Below are 14,959 nucleotides of genomic sequence, written 5' to 3'. Positions count from 1 at the left end.
GTCCTTTTGTTATCATGTCAGATGTCTTGTTTCTTTAATGTCTCCAGTTTTGTATCTCTTTGCGGAGTCTGTTTGTGGTTGTCTTGTGTTTCTTTGGTTACTTTATGTGGCTTTCTATTCATTTTTTTGTCTCAAATTTTTGTGTCTTTTGTTTTGTATCTCTACAGATATTTTGATTCTTCTGTGGTGATTTTTTTTGTATAGTTTCGGTCAGTTTGCAGCTGTTTTTGTCAAAACATTGAGTTAAGGAACAGTAACTGTCCTTAAGTCAGTGTTAAAAATGTCAGTCACCTGTTTATCCCTGCGTTTTACACTTCATACACCTCAGAAGAGGCATGTACAGTTGAATCTACATGGCCATGTTTGAGTGATGCATGATTCAAAGCGGATTTAGAATTTACCCATATGTCCCAGTTACCACATGGCTTATAGTCTTAGCGGTTGTAACAACAACAAAATGATTCACGTGATAATATCAGGTCATTACATTTTCATTTCATAACGTTTGTTCCAGCGCCTACAGGCCGTATGTTGCAGTTGTTAATTCCACACCACTCTTAACCCTTCACTTTATTCTATGCAGCCTTCTCCACCTCTAACTTATCCTCTTCTTTTGTCTGTCCACGCAGGGCAAGACGATGGGCTGCATTAAGAGCAAAGAAGACAAAGGCCCCACAATGAAGTATCAGCCAGAGAATTCACCGGCATCAGAAGCCAATGCCGCCATTGCCACGCCTCACGTAGGTCACTATGGGCCAGATCCCACCCAGCTGCAGCAGAATCAAGCTGCCTCATCTTCATCTGGCTCTGGGGTTGTAAATTTCAACCACACCCTCACTCCATTTGGGGGATCCTCGTCTGCAATGACTCCCTTTGGAGGAACGTCGTCCTCCTTCTCCGGTCCTGTGTCCAACTCGTTCTCTGGTGCTGTCTCAAGTAGGTGGTGATTTACTGTATGACTACATTTTGAATGTATGTATTGACTTCCAGACAGCCGTGTTTGTTATTGTATTGAAATCAAGTTGCAAAGACTTGCCGTCCTGCAGACGGGTAATCCATTGTGTTTTTGGGTCGAGGAGGCCATGACCATCTGTTGGTTGGCTGGTTCAACTCTTTGCTCCAGACTGAAATATCTGAACCAACACTGGCTGGATTGACATGAAATTTGGTTTATTTGTTGTCCCAAGAGCACGAGTCTTCCTGACTTTGACGCTTCCTTGATATGACTCTGTAGATTCTTAGCTGTTTAGGTCATGATAAATATAGCTGCTTAAGCAGAAGGCAAGTGGATCTCTTCTTTGTTTTTGGAGACGTTTCATTTCTCAACCAAGAGGGCTCCTTGACTCTAACTGACCCACATCTAAAGGATGAGGGGCATTCCTCTGGAGACACCCATGTCTGGACAGAGAAGACGAAATGTTTGAGAGAGGAGGGAAGAAAGCCAACTGTGTTAAACTGGAACAGCCATCTCTAAGCAGAGGATGTGGTCTACAGCACCACTTATCAGCCACTTTTAATGCAGTCCTGAAGTCCCTCATTAGACAGTTTCAGCAGCATTCACACATGGGACTCTTGGGTCCTTGACCAGTTCCAAGTGAGTAACAAGTACTTAAGTGTTACCGTCAGTCAGTTAAAACCGAAGAAGCCTCTCAAATGAGAGATGAGAGGGAAAATCTTCAAGAACCAAAACAAAGTCCAGTTGCTTTCTACTTAAATACCTAGGACTGTCACCGTGGTCTGAATCTAGTACCACAAAGACATTAGAATTGTTGTTGTTTGTTTGTTTTAAGTGCAAACTGTAACAAATTTTGGTATATATTTTTAGCATAGAAGGCATTATATCTGTTAAACATGGCATGGCTATACACTTCTATTTCATCAAAGTTAGCATTTGTATTTGTATTGTATTATATATATTTTATATTTGTTGTGTGGTAATGCAGGGCACTTAAAACTGCATGGCCATAACTATTAGATTACATAACTGTATCAACTTTCATGTCCCTCAAAGTAGCAATGAACAATCCCAGCAAAGTAGAAAATTCACATTCAGAAATCAAAAACACTGCAGCATGCCGTGACAGCTGTCATCAGTAATGCAAAGTATTCGTGACTTGTAACACTGTAAACAATAAACGGGATAACACATGCAAACATACCCAGCATTAACTTGGTCAGTATGCTGATCTGGCTTTTCAGTGTCACGGCTAATGCCGGTCATTGTTATCTTAAGTTGTTAACACGAGTCCTGCTATCAGCTGCGATCACGCAGCTTACAGAGATCCTGAGAGCAAAGAGGACGAAGCTGAACCCTCCTGTTTAGGTGGGATTTAGGTTGTAATCCTGCTCCGTGTTGGATTATCTGCTCTCAGAGGGGGATGAAGGTGGCAGTGCTGCGGTATTTGCTTTCTGCAGGTGATAATGAGATTACTGTTGACAGCATTGTTGTCAGTGGTGGGTATATGAATGTCATCTGTCTGCACAGTAGGCACGATGGCAGAGAAACATGGGCTGATTTATACCATTAATTACTCCACTATAACTCGTAATGTTTTAATTTGAGCTCTGCTGTAAGTGTGACGAATTTGATCTAGATAATCGCAGTAAGGAAAACGATCCTATTAACAACTGGTTTAATACACTGATTCTTCTTTGTCTCGTCTATGAATGTCATTGTCTGTCTTTGCAGCATCCAGTCACAGTCGCAAAGTACTTACACAATAAAATCACAAGCAAAAAAAATCAATACAGGGCGAGACAGATTTGTCTGACTAAACTGTCCTTTACACACATAAACAAATCTACCACGTCGTCTTCTACCTCCATTACTGTCTGCTATTATATGTTTACAACACTCATGAGCACAAATTCACAAATTATTCATGTGAATGTGTGTCTGTTTCCATGTTTTTAGGCGGTGTTACTTTCTTTGTGGCCTTGTACGACTATGAAGCCAGAACATCGGATGATCTTACGTTTAAGAAGGGAGATCGCTTCCAGATCATCAACAATACGTAAGAATGTCTTGAGATTCTCTCTCAGTTTATGAGGCATTTAAATGAAAAAAAAGGAGTGATGCTCAGCTGCACCTGTTCACGATGTGTTTGCCTCATGAATGAGTTAGATTGCTGCTTGTTTCCCAATGCTGGCTTTCTGCACAGCACTGTGGATTTTTTCTCTGGCAGAGATGTCGCCTCAGGTTATAGCATTGTAATGTAAAACAGATTAGTCTCATTCAGTCCCATTGTGAAGGCAGCATTTAGTCTTTAAAGACATCATTTGAACCAAATCTGGAGGTCTAGCAGAACAAATAAGATTCAGACCTTTTTCACGAGCCACGATGGTGTGTAAAGTACGGATAATTTTATACAAGGGTGACCCGTAAATTATTAACCACCCACCATTAACCGTTTTTCATCCCGGGAATCAATCACACTACGATATAAGAGTACGAGTCCTTGGTTGACAGCTAAAGGAACGAGCCGTTCGTCTCATCTCTCCTGTGTCATTGTACCCCTGCAGAGAAGGAGACTGGTGGGAGGCTCGCTCCATCAACACAGGGAAGAAAGGCTACATCCCGAGCAATTATGTGGCCCCTGCTGACTCCATCCAGGCTGAAGAGTAAGACCTTGTTTCTGCCTCTTATAACGTCATTACTCTATCTACAGTACACCGAATGCAATAGGAATAATGGCAGGAGCATGATCTCATCTCACGTGGCTCGAAGCACACAGTCCCACATTACCAGCTTCACAACATGGAAAAAAGGCTTCATCATGTTTGTGTTCTAAGCAAGAAAATGCATCAGTCGCCACCAGAGTTAGACCGTTTGTTTGCTCATATTCTGCCTCCTCCTAGGTGGTACTTTGGTAAAATGGGGCGCAAAGACGCTGAGAGGTTGCTGCTGAATCCAGGGAATCATCGAGGAACTTTCCTGGTGCGAGAAAGCGAAACTACTAAAGGTGAGGATCCTCTTCAAAAAAAAGGGTGGAGTCATTTTGTCCGCGCAATTGAAGCACTTAAAGACTTGGATGGACTCAAAACCTTTTCAATTTAGCCATCATTACAAAAGCTGAGCAGCTGTCTGACCCTTTTTCATGTCAAACATGTGACTACAAAAGCTCAAAATTGTCTTACTACCACTGCTCACTTCAGCTACCGCTCAAAATAAAGCTTGATAAGGAATTGATTATGCATTGACCAGTTTAAATCACTTTCAAATTCAGGGGCAATGTTTCTTTTTTCTTGGGACTTTTCCACCTTCATTAAATAGAGGCAGTGGGGATACACAGGAAATGTGAGGGAGGAGAGCAGGAGAACGGCATGCAGCGAGGGTCCAGGCTGGTTAGAAATCGAACTAGAGACTTACTGCTTGAAGGCACTGGCAGCCATGTATTATTGTTCCTGACCACTCAGCTATTTGATTGTCCCAATTCCTGGGTCAATGTTAATGAACTCTGCAGCTATGGTGCTGTGTTTTCTGTGCAAATAGAAAAACAAATCTCCATTTTGCTGGTATGACTGATTTATACAATACAGCTAAATCAGATAATGATCATGAGAGTTGTAGTATTTAATGCAGAAAGAAAACAAGCAAGCTTCATTGACATCAAACAGGAAGTTAGAGAATGAAAAAACATGAAAACACTTAAAAGAGACAGCAACTGCTCTCAGAATCTATACTTCAGCACAATGGGGTGTTGAGGTAAATGCTACTGAAAGGAAGCTCACATTGACTTTAAATAAAAGATGGACAAGGCCTGAAAAATCTTAAACCTGCATTCTAGCAGAGGACAACTCCTCTGGCAACCAAAATTAGTCCTATTGTATACAAGTCTATGAGAAAATTGTCCTACTTCTTGGTTGACTTGTAACATCAATAAACATTTTTCCAATGAGTTCGTGGTCTCAACCGCTAGTTTCAAGCCTCCTTCTCCACAGCATGGTTTTCATTTTGTAAATTGGCGTCCCATTTCAAAGAAAATAGATGATAAAGCAGAGTGTATTTTAGGGCAAGGTTGTCATTCGGGGATAGGGATGTAGCAATGGATATCCAGGGCACTATGTACGATTAAAAATCTGTGTTTCTGTCTTTTCAGTTCATGTTTCTGTTTCGGTAAAATGTACAATTACGCATTCACCTTGCTAGCTAGCTAGCACTTGCGTTAGTCAATAACTTCTAACTGAAAATTTAGCTCGTCGTGTCTAGTTTCACAAAACAAAGACGTCAGTAGCTAAAATGCCAACTCGAGGCTTCAAAACTTTAGTCCAGTGTTTGACCTCACTGTAGCTACATCCATATTTTATACAGTCTGTGATTTATCAGGTATAATGTTTACAGCGTTCAATGCTAAACTTAGCATGCTAATTAGCGCCAAACACAAAGTACAGATGAGGCTAGGGGACGTGTTTTTAGTTTTGCAAGTATATGATTATTAGCCAATGTATTGATTAATTAAAAATATCACCGGATTATGGTGCTAAGTGAAAAGAGGCTATCAAAGTTGTTACAGTTCCGCCATATTTCATGCTAATCCATCCAGTTCTTGGTTAATTTCAGTATATTTTTCACTGACTGAAGAACAAATTGTCATCACAAAAGCCATGTTACTATGGTGTCCTTAAAAAAAAAAAACTCTAAACAATAACTCAAAAAATGAAAAGGTACAAAATGGTGATTTTGTCTGACGTCGGCATTCACTTTGTCTTGTATTTAAAGCCGTTCAACATTACTTCTCTGAAACAGAGGATGAGTGTTTCTGTGTTGCGAGGAACAGAAAACTGGATAAACAGCGGTTTTTAAAAAAAGTCTGAAAACCAGCATCGCACCCACTTTGCAACTCTAAAAAATGTCTTTTAGAAGCACCACGCTGTCAAATCACAGTCGCTTGTGCTTGGATGGATGAATAACATTTCCCTTGTCTCCTCCAGGTGCTTATTCTCTCTCCATACGAGACTGGGATGACGCCAAAGGAGACAATGTGAAACACTACAAGATCCGCAAGCTTGATAACGGGGGATACTACATCACCACACGAGCCCAGTTTGACACGTTGCAGAAGCTCGTCAAACACTATACAGGTATGTCATTTGCAGCACTCGCCGCTCGCTCTCTTTTTCTGTCCCGCCTCATTCATTATTCATCACAGTCTTTCATCACACCTCGAGGAATTATCCTGAAAATTACTCCTAGTCACACCCGCTGCTCTGTGCCATGCAGTTTGCTGTGCCGCCGTAGTGTTTCCAAGGGAGACGAATGGCCTTTAATTTTAATAACAATTGATGGTGCAGTTATGATTTTGAGCCTCCCACCTCGTGTTCAGCCCGAGGAGGGCCGAGGTTAAGTCTCCGCGCTCCCACTTCATTTCAGTTCGACTCTGGAGAGGGCTCTGGTGTGTTAAAAAGCCACTTCATCTCATTTATATTTTATCACAGTTTGTATAAGAGCGTCTAAATTCATCCACATCAAATGGAATGAACTGATGCATGAAACAGACTGGCTTTAAAAGTCTGCACCCTGCTGGTTCAGAGACTCATGTGGGTGTGGGTGTATGTGTAGCACCGCTGGGCGTAATGTAGCGTTTTGATCTCTCCCTCTGGCTGTATCACAGAGCACGCAGACGGGCTTTGCCACAGGCTGACCACTGTTTGCCCCACAGTCAAGCCTCAGACCCAGGGGCTCGCTAAAGACGCCTGGGAGATTCCCCGGGAGTCCCTGCAACTGGAGCTCAAACTGGGCCAGGGATGCTTCGGAGAGGTCTGGATGGGTAAGACGTGCAGGGACATGTGAGGAAAACGCCTTGTGGGTGTCATAAATTGTTTAGTATTTTGGTGGTAATTATGTAGATGGGGAAATACAAAATAAGGTTTATGTAGGAAATACAGACACCGTGCATCTATGTTTGTTGTGTCTATCTTTGACCGAACTGGGGGGGATTTATCCGCTTCCTGCAGTTGCTTCCTCTGTTTGTTGTATCGTCTTTATCTCTACAGATCGTCTCACTCAGGAGGACAGCGCCAGAAGAATTTATTTGCTAGTTTTTGTTTTTTTGAACTGTGAGCTCATATCCGCTCATCCCTGGGATATTTTTTGCAAAGGCGTGCACGCATGACGGCACATGTCTGAGCAATTACAAGACCTAATTAATGATATTGTCTCGCTCCCAGCCCATTAACAACACTGATTACCCCTGTGGTCTGTGGGCTTTTCTCTCTCCCCGTCTTTGTCTCTGCAGGCACATGGAACGGCACCACTAAAGTGGCCATAAAGACGCTGAAGCCGGGGACCATGTCGCCTGAGGCCTTCCTCCAAGAGGCTCAGATCATGAAGAAGCTCAGGCACGACAAACTGGTGCCTCTGTATGCAGTGGTGTCCGAAGAACCCATCTACATTGTCACGGAGTACATGGCCAAAGGTACCTGCAGAAACGCACCTGACAGCCTGTGGAAAAAAAGCTGCAGATTGGTATATTTGTTGAGCAATTAAAGTGATTTTCTGAGAGCTTTCATCCCCCGGAGAATAACAGTGCTCAGCTGTTTCCGGTTACACTGACACTGATGAGGTCTATTTTTAAAGAAAAGCAAAACAACATCAGGCCCGTAGACTTTTCAGGCACAAAACCCATCACATGGCCTCGGTTTGTCAGGCACAGGAGTGATGTCAGATTTACGCATTTCCTTCAAGGGAAAAAAAAAATGTAAATTTTATGGACGTTTTAATTAATATGCTGTACAGATTGAAAGTCCTTGAGAGTCCCTTGTGGTTCCCTGAAGCCTGAAACTGGAATAGTTAATTGAAAACTGCAGCAGTTTTGTGGGAGGTTTTCATAGCTTCAGCTGCAATGCATTTTTTTTTTAGGCTTTTACGAGTAAATAGATTTATGTGCGTGTGTAAATTTTAACTCTATGACATGTGCTCCTGTGCGCGTCCAAACGTCTGCAGTTTGTTGATCCACCGTGTGTTGTGATTTCATCGAGCAACCGTTTAAATATTTTCCACAGTTCCTCAAAAATTCCACCTTTGATAGACCCTAAATGAGAAACATGGATTAGCCATCACTGTGAACCGCATCATAAATTACAGTGAACCTTAATGTATTATTCAGTTTAATTTAACGTTTCACATACTGTAGCGGTACATTGGTATGCAGCTCACTCACATCTGTTGCAACTACAGTATATCGTGGATCTCCTGCGTTTATGAATCGTCACGTTTGCTATTTTACAGGAAGCTTGCTCGACTTCCTCAAGGAGGGCGACGGCAAATTCTTGAAGCTCGTCCTGCTGGTGGACATGGCTGCAAAGGTGAGACACGAGCGCAGAATTTGTGCCAGTAAATGGTTAAGTTCGGAGCTCTATTTTGAGCCTCTGAATTTTAAAAAAAGAACCACAGCCTCAGGTAAACACATCCTCCTCCCAGATTTGACACGCTTTGCTTTTGTTCTCACACTTTGTTTCACCTTTTCATGTCTGACAGATGTTCCGAGTGTGAGAAGCTAAAAATGATTCGAGGAAGATGGCGATTATGAAATGCTGTCAAAATGTTTTTGTCTGTAGATCGCTGACGGCATGGCTTTCATCGAGAGGATGAACTACATCCACAGGGACTTGCGCGCCGCCAACATCCTCGTGGGCGAGAACCTGGTGTGCAAGATCGCCGACTTCGGTCTGGCCAGGTTGATAGAGGACAACGAGTACACGGCGAGGCAAGGTGGGTGCATGCATACAAACATGGACAGTGTGAGTCATTGGGGAATGAGGTGTCAGAGGAGAAATGGAAAGAGCAGTGACCTCACAGCTACGATGACTCCCTGTTGTCTCCTATCATGGTGAATTAGACTAATAGTGGAAACCAGATGCTTCTATTCCCTCTGATTAGTTGCGCTTTTCGCACACTGGGAGAATTCCTCTCTGCCATGTCTGCTGCTTGGATAATCAGTTCACCCACCAAAAAAAACATTTACTCACTTTCTCCTTTCTGATATCTACCCATGTGGATAATTTGTCTAGTTTTCTTTGCCCACATTGAGAGCACAACAACAGATTTCCTCTGCTCTGTTTAGCCAATTATGGAGCGAGCTAAACGCACTTTGAGTGAAGGTTGAAAACAGCAGTTCAACCACAAACAACACCAAAAGGTAACAAGACACACGCTCCAGTTGTTCTTCTTATACGGCCCAGTGATTACTGAGCTACATGCTAGCATCAGTGCGTTCAGTTATTTTTGCTCAAAATGACGAAGCATGCTGAATATAAAGCTCCTCTCTTAGAACTAGGAGAGCGTCAAGAAACTGAAGATGCTCAAGGAACTTTATATTTATATGAAATAGGAATAACAAGGCTGAAGGAAGGTATTATTCTGCTGAATCAAACGTAACACTTCTTGACAAAAAAAATCTCACTAACAATTTCAAAGAAACTGGATTTTTTTTTTTTTAAAGTTATAACTTTTTGACATGAAGTTATAGAACTGTTTTGAAAATTATTGGTAATGGTACCTACTAGACGCAAATTGTAGAGATTGGTTTTGTATATTTGGGTAAACTGGGATCTTGTCTGACTTTCAACTCAAATACCAAATGTGAAAAAGTCTCTGTTTTACTTAGAAACATCTACAATGCTGTTTAAAACTTTTTCTTATGTTTGGAAGACAAAAAAAATCTCATGATAATAATAATGAGTTCAGATTAGAAGCTTAAACCCTATAAAATGAGATTTCAACTCAGAGTTTGATATGTTAGCGTGCTAGCATTTGCTCATTAGGGTCGCACCAAGGCTGATGTGATGGCTCTTGTAATCAAAATTCACAAAAGTATAAACTTTATATCCTATTAATTACATTTCCCCTAAGCCAGGAAGTAACACCACTGACAGATTTAATAATAGTAAGTATCTAAAATTGATCTTGTAACCTGTTTTTCCAATTATTAAGAGGTACCCTGAATGTTGCATTTGCAGCACATTAGTACAGGCAACTAATGTATGGAGACAGAGTTATTGCAGAAAACTAAATGTGCAATCACATGACAGCTGTAATAGAAGAATTATAGATAGTGCTTAAAAAGAAGATAAAAGATGTTGTATTTGCTTCGTCACACTGCTGATAAAATGGCAATAAACTGCTGTAGAGTTGTGTTTTTGGTGCTTCCCATCACAAATTTCAATTAAAACAGTCCCTGCAGTTGGATTTGTTTCTCAGAAAGTTGAAAAACATCATCAATGCCTGCCTCAAAATCCAATATGCCTGCTGAGCACATCAACAATAGTGAAAGCTGTTGTATTGTACTGATTATTACCACTTTTGTCTCATTTGCGTCTCATAAATCAGCCATTGACACAGTAATGACCAGCTTCTGTCTACACACATGGTGCTACGGTGTTCGCATGTGCAAAAAATACCATATCAATATCAACCAGTACTGCTTCATATATCTAACCTGAACAGAAAGGCTTTCCCACTTGTGGACTTGAATGTGATCGACTCGGGTGTCATGTCACTTCTAGTATTACTGCGGTTTTACAAGCATGTTCACCTTCAAGTGGCCGCTGATACTAGAACAGGAATTAAAAGGTACATTTAAAAACTCAACAGAAACTCTGTTGCGTTTGGTATTCTACTGAACAAGATGGCAGCCATTTCCACAGGGACTATCTTTTTGGTAGGGAGTAGTTTTAAAAGAAATCTTTGCTTGGCTGTTGTTTTCCAATAAAGAGTAAGTTATCAATACTTTAAAAAGATTATTATATGTATTTGGCTGGTATTTTGTTGTCGGCATAAAAATCATAGAGACAGAGCATAATATGGGTGTAGAAAACCAAAACTATCGACATGATGAGACATTATGTTTTTGTAATTTTGGTGAACTGACCCTTTAAGTAGTTGTGTCATGTGCTTGTATTTATATTTTTGCTTCAAAATATTGCCAAGTAACATTTATGCCACGCTTGGGTTCACAGAAAGCCACTCCAGTGGATTTGTTTTACACGCTGAACCCAACATCTTTCAATTATTATCCTTAAATTATAGTCATTCTTATCCCCTAAACCTCACATTTTAGAGCCATAAGCCTTTTCCCTGAGGCGCAAGCCTGCACGGACCTGAATACCAAAATATGACGTGGTCCTAATGATGTAATTGTGGGTCACTGGGCATTGTGATTTCCTGGAACTAAAGCCAGAAATGAAGCCTTCTGCCCTCTAGTGGAAGAACATCATCTCTTTCCTCTCCTCCACGCACAGGAGCCAAGTTCCCCATTAAATGGACGGCCCCAGAGGCTGCACTGTACGGTCGCTTCACCATCAAGTCAGACGTCTGGTCCTTCGGCATCCTGCTCACCGAGCTCGTCACCAAAGGCAGAGTGCCCTACCCAGGTAAGTAACAGGGTCAGCAGCAACACACAGAAACACACTCCTGATGTGAATGAAGCTCGCAGTGTGGCAGCAGAAGGCAGTGATTCACAGCCAGAGTCATCAGCCTCCAGTCTGTCAGGACGCGTCAGGCTGGCGTGCCGGTTAATGTCGGAGGATGAAGTGAAGCTGTCTGACATTGTCTGCGCCGGTTGTTTATGCCTCTGCAGGGGGACTCTGACATCCACACACACATCCACACACACATGGATATCCTTATGCACACATGCGCGTTTGAGATTAGATGAGACCATCTGCTGGGGGACGATCGGGAGATTGAACACCACTCTTGTTTATAACCATCTGCCAGACTGATACTGCCCTGGGGAGCAGTGCCAGCAGTGCTCTGCGCTACCTTCACAAAGCTTGATTTTATAAGAATACAGATTAGTTCAATTAAATGTAATTATTTTGATGACTGATTAATTGATTGAAGGAATAAATTGACGTTTTGGGAAATATACTCAGTTGCATTCTGACTAGTGAGATGATATGTCTTGTCTGTACGGTGAATATATACAGCTACATCTAGCAGCCAATTAGCTTAGCTTAGCATAAAATCAGAGGGAAAATCCTGCCCTATCAGCACCTGTGAGGCTGACACAATTGCACATTATCTCACTAATAAATTAAGGAAGCTAAGTGTTTGTTTGTGTGTCTGTTCTTCAGATATCTCAACAACTATAAATCCAATCCAGCCCAAATATGGCAGCTGCATCTCTGGGGACCCAAGAGACTACAGTGTCAAATGTCAAGTGTATCGGATAAACAGTGGCATTTTTTTGGGAGGCTTTGTCAGGCTGTGGATGAAACCTAGGGCCAGTGTTACACTTTCTGCATCTTTAAGTAGACAAGGATCCACTAGGGACTGCGTGGCGTATATTTTGTCATGTACCCAAGTCCGGGAGAGACCAAGCCCGTTTTCCACATGGTGGAAAATGCTACAAAGGCAGTAGTGTTTATGCACAGAACATATAGTTGCTGACCTCCTGCTTGTAAATGCAATGGAATCCTCCAACAGATTCAATGGGGAATAGAAAGTACTACAACAACTGCACATCCCTAGTGTCCACAATCAAGGCTTAAGATGTTTAAGCTTTAATTTCATCAGGCGGCTTTTGTCTGCGCAAGTATTCTTTGGCCAAGAGTAGCATCTCCCTAGAACCTTCCCAGTGTCAGTTTTTATATTTGACACATTTGTGGAGGTGGGTTTTGTCACCTTCAGACAAAGCTATGCTAGCTGTTTCTCCATTCTGCTTCTTATGCTAAGCTAACAGTATTCTGGCTGTAACTTAATGTATGACTAACAATGATGAGAGTGGCATTAATCTTCTTGTCTAAAACTCAGCAAAAAAGCGGAAGAACATATGCATCATAGTGATAATCTATACCTTTATTCATGTACGTCATTTGTGGGTAAGCTAAGCTAACAGGTTACTAGCTGTAGCTCATATATGAAGAACAGATATGAGTGTGGTGTTGATCTTCTTTTCTAAAGCGCAGCAAAAAGCAGAAAAAATGTGTACTAATGTGACATCGTGTGATCTGTTTCTTTAATCATTTACTTCATTTATCAGGCAAACATTTGTTGGCTTGTGCCTCGAAAAAGTATAACTACATCATTATAAATTGAATATCTGTGGGTTTCAGGTAGAGGAGGCTACAATTACCTTGGGGTCCAATTAATACTGAAGGACATTTCTGACACTTTGCATGCCAAACAATTAACTGATTGCCAAAAATATATATAAAAAATTATGAGACAACTCACTAAAAAGAAAATCGTTAGTTGTTGCCAAAGTAGAGCTTCAGTCTGAAGTCCTTTCTCTTAGTCTTCAGTGATACAGTCTGGCTGTTGTGTAGAGTATGCAGCCCCCTGAGGCTTCCTTCTCTCCCTCTTATCTCTTGTATTTGAAAAAAAACACATAAATGATGGGATTAAAAGCTCTAACAGCTCTCCTCCCCCCTCAGGTATGGTGAACCGGGAGGTGCTGGAGCAGGTGGAGCGAGGCTACCGCATGCCGTGCCCCCAGGGCTGCCCCGAATCCCTGCACGAGATGATGAAGCTCTGCTGGAAGAAGGAGCCGGACGAGAGGCCCACCTTCGAGTACCTGCAGTCCTTCCTCGAGGACTATTTCACCTCCACAGAGCCACAGTACCAGCCGGGAGAAAACCTATAGCCAGCTGTGTATCCCCACGCCTAAAGACGCACGAGTCTCTGAAAAGCCGACTGGAAACCCCGTCAGTCGCACAAACCACTACTTGCTCTCCCGTTTCCTAATTGTTTCGGTTCTGCTTCCAACCTCCATTTACATTTTGTTGTATTCTCGTCAGTTTTGTTTTCATTTATGGTACTAAACAAGTCGTAGCTGTGTGAATTCTTCATGTCTAAAGCGGATTTAACTACCATGTACAAGATGACAAAACAACTGCGGTTAACACACATTAATTACAGCTATGTTTTAAATACACTACATGTGGGATTCTGACTCATGATCACCGGATTACATTTCTGTGAAATAAGCTGTAATTAAGCCTCACTAAAGAAAAACATTGAGAATAGTTGGCCTTTTATGTCATTTAATGTGGAAATCTCGCACCCATTTCCCCCCAAATTGTAGTATTTGTGCTATATCAGTAAAATTAAACATTAAAATGATTAATTCTGAAGAAAAATAATATATTTTCCTAATAGGGAGAAGCTCTCAGGGGGTTGATGGTTCCTATCACAGTTCATTTGTCAGTGATAACTTCAAATCCACACAGTTTAACTTACACTTCATCAGTTACAATGCAATTTCTGTGACATGCTCTTTTTTTTGACAATGCATTTTTAATATTATGTTATTAAGAATTTATTCATATCACACGGACATAGTTTTATAGCTTCATTTGAAGACTTTCCTTACAGTCCATCATCATGCATATAAGACTTTTTTTGATAATGCCATATGTCTTTGTGCCCCCTCACTGCCCTGGTTATTATAATCTCACTGTAATCGCCACAGAGTCTTGCTTACATAAAAGCGCTCTGTGCAATGTGTCACTGGTTTGATTGCCATGAAACTCGTGGACTTGTGGCTTCTCGCCAAGCCGGGATGACAGGACACTTATGAAGTTCGCGCCAGTCAAGCACGAAGGAGGATTGTATGAACTACACAGCTATTTTTGAAGCGAAGGAAGCTGCCAAATAAGTTGGAAACAACCGTTTTATCCTCTAAAATGTGACTGCTGAACAAGCCTCAGACTGACATGTTCATGCATTCAAAGTGACGCTGCATAAACTATTGCAGTGAGATGAACGTTTTTAAAGTGATTTTTCTCTTTGCATTTTGCTCCTGTGTGGACTCATCAGGACAATATTATAACGGGAATAACACCAGTTGACGACAGAGCTTGCAAAGAAGGGCTTTGTATATTATCAAATCCTCATTTTATATGAATATTGATAAAAAATTGACAAGACTGCAAAATTTATTTGGGCGAGAGGTCGTGGGTGGAGATTTAACCTGGGGAATTTGTACAATAAAAACGTGATTTTACATTTTGTATT

General features: G+C 41.4%; 1 protein-coding gene across 1 annotated transcript in view; it reads left to right on the top strand.

Moving 5' to 3' along the window:
- The window catches only part of LOC103369614 (tyrosine-protein kinase yes), a 27,076-nt gene extending 12,126 nt beyond the window's left edge, over positions 1 to 14,950 (top strand). Inside the window, exons 2-12 of the mRNA XM_008298365.1 lie at positions 630 to 936; positions 2,915 to 3,014; positions 3,523 to 3,621; positions 3,859 to 3,962; positions 5,932 to 6,081; positions 6,612 to 6,767; positions 7,236 to 7,415; positions 8,228 to 8,304; positions 8,557 to 8,710; positions 11,239 to 11,370; positions 13,378 to 14,950. Of these exons, the coding sequence (XP_008296587.1) occupies positions 639 to 936; positions 2,915 to 3,014; positions 3,523 to 3,621; positions 3,859 to 3,962; positions 5,932 to 6,081; positions 6,612 to 6,767; positions 7,236 to 7,415; positions 8,228 to 8,304; positions 8,557 to 8,710; positions 11,239 to 11,370; positions 13,378 to 13,586 (1,659 nt within the window). The 5' untranslated portion in view covers positions 630 to 638 and the 3' untranslated portion in view covers positions 13,587 to 14,950. The remainder of the gene's footprint in view (positions 1 to 629; positions 937 to 2,914; positions 3,015 to 3,522; positions 3,622 to 3,858; positions 3,963 to 5,931; positions 6,082 to 6,611; positions 6,768 to 7,235; positions 7,416 to 8,227; positions 8,305 to 8,556; positions 8,711 to 11,238; positions 11,371 to 13,377) is intronic.
- Positions 14,951 to 14,959: the final 9 nt, after the last annotated feature.

Source organism: Stegastes partitus, unplaced genomic scaffold (assembly GCF_000690725.1).
Source record: "Stegastes partitus isolate 25-593 unplaced genomic scaffold, Stegastes_partitus-1.0.2 Scaffold1309, whole genome shotgun sequence".
NCBI lineage: Eukaryota > Metazoa > Chordata > Actinopteri > Pomacentridae > Stegastes > Stegastes partitus.
Note: the sequence above shows the minus strand (reverse complement) of the source record. Positions and strands in the feature narration are given on the sequence as shown.